The sequence below is a fragment of the Spermophilus citellus genome (assembly GCF_964194105.1).
Source record: "Spermophilus citellus genome assembly, chromosome: 7".
NCBI lineage: Eukaryota > Metazoa > Chordata > Mammalia > Rodentia > Sciuridae > Spermophilus > Spermophilus citellus.
The window spans coordinates 82,979,011-82,985,663 of record NC_138188.1 but is presented as its reverse complement, the minus strand read 5'-3'; the positions used below and the strand labels follow the sequence as shown (position 1 = coordinate 82,985,663).

The 6,653-nt window shown below is 32.0% G+C and overlaps 1 protein-coding gene across 1 annotated transcript; it reads right to left on the bottom strand.

Annotated features, from left to right (window-relative positions):
• Positions 1-5,082: 5,082 nt before the first annotated feature.
• Positions 5,083-6,006, bottom strand: LOC308653876 (olfactory receptor 5AC1-like; the record flags this gene model as incomplete). The annotated part of the gene is made up of 1 exon (XM_081302633.1): positions 5,083-6,006. The coding sequence occupies one exon, from the start codon at positions 6,004-6,006 to the stop codon at positions 5,083-5,085; it is 924 nt and encodes a 307-aa protein (XP_081158759.1).
• Positions 6,007-6,653: the final 647 nt, after the last annotated feature.

Genomic DNA, 6,653 nt, shown 5'->3' with positions numbered 1-6,653 from the left:
AGACAACTCTGCAATCAATGATGTATGCTTTAAGATAATATGGTTCCAAGGAGACTGCTCAGACTATCACTTATAATTTTATTAAAATTTAGGCTTTATCCTGATTCCACTAAAACTTATATTTCTATTTAATATCTCAGTAAATGACTAAATCTATCTAAGTTCAGTCAATACACTGAGCAACATTCAGATAGCTGTCTTCTGATCCGTGAAGTCTGCAAAAACAGTAATTTATTATATATTATTGGTAAAATGTCTAGTGTGGTCTCAATTTTAATTAATTTCCCCAAATCTTATGTTTTGCACAAGGCTCTATGTTTTAGCTGAATTTATTGGGCATGTTGGTTTAGTCACATATGTCACTGCAGTTCTAAATTACTAGGTGTCTTTGTCCTCTGAGATATAAATTCTCATAATATCAATGAAAACTAATATTTTTACAGAGGGATCAATTCTAGATATTGAACCAAGTTATATGTTTACACTAGAGGAATTAATTATCTCTGATATGTATTGGATGCTTTTATAAAATGAAAAAAATGGTTGACTTTATCATGATATTTTAATAAAATTATAGATCCTTAGGCAACTCTATTATATCATTCAGACACTATTATTTTGCCATACTTCTTAAGACACCTGTTTTAAGTCACAGAGAAGACTTCCAGTAGAAGCACTTCATTTAAGTCCTCAGTAGATTCTTATTAGCTATCATAAACTGTCTTTTTGTCTTCAGGCTATCAGAACTGCTCTATAATTAGTCAATATGAATTTATATCCTGCTTCTACAATCACTTTCATTAAGGCACAAATTTAGTGGTATCGTCCAGATATGTGGTTTTTGATTAGTTCAAAATCAAATCATCATCACAAAGAAAACTGCACAATTTTAAAAGGTCTCATATATATGTCAAATCAGAATTGGTAGAGGTATACACAGCTAGTGTGCAATAAGAAATCAGCAGGCAATATTTAATTCCTTCATTATCAAAAGTATCAAATTTAATAAGACATCCAGAAAGAGGTGATATTTCTAGAGGTTATTTTTATACTTTTCATTGTGCCATAGACAATTTCATGTAACTGGTGTCTACCACCAAAGCATCAAATTTTCCTCAAGGGGGAGAAATGAATTACAGTAGAGGGGGTAGAGAGAGAAGAGGGGAGGGGAGGGGAGGGGAGGGGGGATAGTAGAGGATAGGAAAGGCAGCAGAATACAACAGACACTAGTATGGCAATATGTAAATCAATGGAAGTGTAACTGATGTGATTCTGCAATCTGTATATGGGGTAAAAATGGGAGTTCATAACCCACTTGAATCAAAGTGTGAAATTGAACAACCAACAATAAAAATAAAAAATTTAAAAAAGAGTTGGAAATGTTTTCTATTTAGATTAATTCTATTGTTTGTTTATATTCAGTCTAAGATGGGTTCATTTGGAACATTTATATGATCTCTGCAGGTATCTCTCATTTACCATTAGACGAAAAATTTGGGCAGGTATCCTTTTCAGCATAAAGACAATCTAACCAGCACTTTTATTATCTGGACTGAGTAAACTATACTAAAGTTCAGAGTAACCAGGCTATATAAGTCCCTCCATTCAGACTGAATGTGTTCCCTTCCATTAAAATACATATCCATTGTTCATCAATCTCAGTATCCAGGTGAACAAAAAAAAAATCTAGTATTTATCTGTTGCAAGTTTCTAGTATTTATCTGTTGCAAGTTTCTAGTATTTATCTGTTGCAAGATATCACTACTTTAACAAGACTCTCTAGTTTCTACGGTCATCTGGACTTGTCCTCCTACCCTTGGACAGTGAGTGTAGTGATTTCTGGTTTCATGGGAGATTTATATCAGATTCCCAGGAAACATTTTATGACTGATCTGTTATACATATTTGCCTCACCTTTGCTAAATCATAGGTCTATTTCTTGATGTCTTCTGATAAAATTTCCATTCACTAGTGCTACATAAGAATCATACAATGTTTCTAGTCATTTTTCCTATTTGCCTTTGTTTATTATCTCATTCTGTTTAATCCTACAGGGTTGACACTGTATCATCTAAATCCCATTTATAATGTTTTTGTCATAATTTGCCTCAAAAAAAAGCCTCAACCTAACAGCAATTATCCCTGGACCGGTCTCAAAAGATCTTCCTTTCTCATCCTATTTCATATTGTTTATTTCATCATAAGATGATGACTATTCACTTCACGCATATCATGATAATCAAACTCACAAGGTGCTATAGACTCTCCCATATTTATTTAGCCAAATGCATTATCTAAGTTTTTACCTTTAAGCAAGAATACCACATGCATATTCCCAAGTCCCAATCACGAATGCAAACTGATAGGTACAAATCAAATCAACACAGGGAAGTTGCAAGGTTAATGGTCTCTCAGTTCAAGTAATTTGCTTGTCACCTAGCACTTTGAGGAATGTCTTCCTCAATTCTATTTTCAGTACAGCTGCAGCATATAAAATACAGATAATATATAAAGAATCTTGACCAATGATATAGTATACTCAGGAACATTTCAAATTAGCAATCAATTCAGGACCAATTCCAGAAACTTATTCTGAATTGATACATATCTTGAGTTGACATTGCAAGATTATCTAAATGCCAGTTACTCAGGAGACTCTTAAACAGGAAGAAAAACTACTAGTTAAAACTGTTAAGCCTTTCTTTCTAAAGTAATATAATAGGTGAAATTTTGTTTAAAATAATCTTGATATGACTCCATGTTACCTGGTATAATTTTAGGAATAATAAAAATAGTAACATTTTTTCTAACCAGCACTCCAAATAAAGTATGACATACTGGGTACATGAAAAAATAAATTTATATAAACTTATATAATCTAAAAAGTATTTAGGAAATTGCTTTAAGAAGATATGCAGTAAATTTTAGAAATTTAATTTTTAAATAAAAAAAGCGATTTTAAGAGACTGCATGATATTGTGAGAAATTACCTGCAAATACTGATAGTTTTTAAAACACAATAAATTTAATCATGTGAGGCATTTTACAAGAAATTCTGTTATTGAGAAAGCATACATCTTTGAATGTCCCTGATTAATTAACAAATTAATATAAATTAATCATGAACTTATTTGTATGGTCATAAGTTAATCTTATGATCATACAATCACATAATGTCCCTGATAAATTAACAAATTAATATAAATTAATCATAAACTTTTTTGTATGGTCATAAGATTAATTTATGACCATACAAATAAGTTGTTTTTCTAATAATGTATATATGACAAACAGATTTCAGTAATAAAAGATATCACACAGCTAAACCTTTGCAGAACACATTTAGTGTAATTGTTGGAGCTATTCACTTGACAAATGCAAAAGAGGTTTTACAAATAGTAGAACAAAAATCATATTTTTATTTTTCAGCAATTTAAACTTAATTATTTTTCAATATGATTATATTTTCTAAGAAAATATGCTAGGGAAAAGAGATTGCTAAAGAAATATAATTGTTTACGAGTTGTATCATCTATGTCTATGTAAAAATGAAAAATGTTGGGGTTGGGATTGTGGCTCAGAGGAAGATCACTTGCCTAGCATGCATGAGGCACTGGGTTCAATCCTTAGCACCTTAAATCCTTAGCACCACATAAAAATAAAATAAAGGTATTAAAAAATGTAAAATGTAAAATTCTCAACCATTAATTTACCTCACAGAGGCATGATAACTTAAAAATTATACATATGTATATATGTAAAATTATATATATATATATATATATATATATATATGAGACAGAGAGAGAGTGTGTGTGTATATATAGAGGGAGGTGATTCACTGCCACAATTTATTGCTCCTATCTTTAAATACTAATCCAGTTTCTTTTCCCTGATCTTGTTTCCTTTCATTCTGCTCAGCAGCTCCTATTAAAACTAATAGGAACAGTATTTTCTTTGTAAGACTGTTATGGGAAATTTCTTTTGATTGCACTAAAATATTCCTAAATTTCTGAATTATTAAGTATAATGCTTATAGCAATATTCTTGATAAAAATAGCATGTGGAATTATAAATATAAATTGTAATAATTTTTTAGCTACACATTTTAATTTATGCTCCCATTTTTTTTCCTAGATAAATCTAGATCTATATTTATACAGATGGATCTAGGAATATATAGATGAATATATTTTTTTTATTTTTTGGGGGGAATACTCAGGATTATACCCATGGGCAATTAACAATGAGCCATACCCCAGGGCATTTTATTTTGACCAAAACATTTTTTTTTTTTAGTGTTGGGGATTGAACCCAGGGCCTTGTGCATGCAAGGAAGGCACTGTACCAACTGAGTCATATCCCCAGCTCTTAATTTTTTTTATGTTCAGACAGGTCTTGCTAACTTGCTTAGGGTCTCACTAAATTGCTAAGGCTGGCATTGAACATGAATTTCTCCTACCTCAACCTCCTAAGACACTGGGATCACAGGCATGTACCACCAAGCTCGATTATTTTTAAAATTTTACGTTTTGCTGCTTTGGATCACTAAATAGTACATTTCTTATCAGGAATGTATTCTACCAAGGAGAAAGAATTTTACTTTTCGTGGTCTAGGGGAGTTGTTTAGTATGCCAAAGAATCAGAAAGCCTTATTAACTCATAGGTTCATAAGGGTAAACTAGACTCATTCAAGTAACTATACATGGGAATGTCAATTAGAGATTTTCTCTATATGTATTTTTCACCATTTCTCAGTAAGATTGTCAATTACTACCTATTATCTTGGAAGTCCCTAGCAAATAGGTAATTTGTAAAAGTTAAATGCTTAGCTAAAGTGTAGCACAGTAATTCTAAATAAGGTAATGATGGGTAACGTTACCAAGTGTTCACTGAATCCATAAGAAAAGTAATTTAAATATGGCACTGGACCCCAAATATGGAGCTGGATTCATTCACCCATATCTCACCAATCTCACAGAATATTAGCCCTGTAGTGGCTAATATTCATGATTTTATTTTTATTATTTTTTTCTTTTTTCTCCTAAAGAAGAAATAGCATGAAACTTGTCTGGCAAATATTTATTTCTTCATTAGTCTTCTCAAGGCACCTATAACTTCTTTATTCCTCAGGCTATAAATAAAAGGATTTAACAGGGGAATTATTATTGTGTAAAGTAAAGAAAACATGTTTTCCTTATCCTCAACTGGACCAGACCCAGGACAAACATAAATAAGGAAGAGAGTGCCATAGAACAAAGAGACAGAGAGCAGATGGGCACTGCAGGTGGAGAAGGCTTTGCGTCTGCCTTTCTCAGACTTCTTTTTAAGTATAGCAAAGAGGACTTTGATATATGACACAATAATGTTTAAAAAGGTGAAGGCTTGTATAAAGACTGAAAAGTTTAAAAGCACGATCATGTTAACTGTAGAATCCGTGCAAGAAAGTTTGAACAGCTGTAAAATTTCACAATAGTAATAACGTATGATATTGGACCTGCAGAAAGTTAATCTAACTAACAAACCCACATGAATTACTAAATGCAGAAAACCAACCAAATATGATGCACTTATAAACTGAGTACAGAGGCTATTGGACATCACCACTGGATACAGTAAGGGATTGCATATGGCTACATAGCGGTCATAGGCCATCACTAACAGGAGGAAACATTCTGTGGTAGCACTGGAACCTAAAAAATAAAATTGAGTAAAGCACTCAGCTAGGGATATCTTATGATTCTTAGATAAAAAATTGATAAGCATCTTGGGGGTCACAGAGGATGAAGTGCTTGCATCAGCCATGGCTAAACCACTGAGGAATAAGTACATGGGGGTGTGAAGGTGGGGGTCCTTCCAGATGAGAGCAATCAAGCCAAGGTTGCCCAGCAAGGTGATGAGGTAGATCACAAGGAACACCAGGAACAGGGGCATCTTCAGCTCTGGACGATGTGTAAGTCCTGTGAGAACAAACTCAGTCACCAGAGTCATATTTTCTTCTGCCATATTTGACCAGGATAATCACTAAATGAAAGAACTAGTGAGAAAATGCTCAATGAGAAATATAAAATTGGTAACATTCTTGTGTGACTAATGTATTTATGAGAGGTGTTTCTAATCTTTATAGTTTAAAATTTTTATCTTTGTCTACTTAACAAACTCAAAATTCTTCATAATAATATATATTAACATTCACCTAAAGTGACATATAAATTTAATGCAAATCTTTTCAGTCTAACAAAGTTTTAGAACTGTGTATGCTTATCTTGAAATTCATGTGAAGGGCTGGGGCTGTAGCTCAATGGTAGAGCACCTGCCTAGCTTGTGTGAGGTCCTGGATTCAATCCTCAGCACTGTATAAAAATAAAAGAATAAAAGTATTGTGAAAATAAATTCTTAAAAAAATTCATGCAAAAAACATTATTTTTTCCAGGAATATAAATAGTATTAATTGCCAAGATTAATTAATATAGAACTGTAATTTAAAGTTTTAATAGTCAAAACATTAAGAAACTACATAGAATAGACAAAAAAGTATAGATTCAATATGTATAGAAATTAATATAAGCAATAATATTTCAAGGATAGACTGATTTGTTTGATAGAAAGTTCTAGGATTGTTGGCTCTGTCTCTAGAAATAAAGTTAGACTCT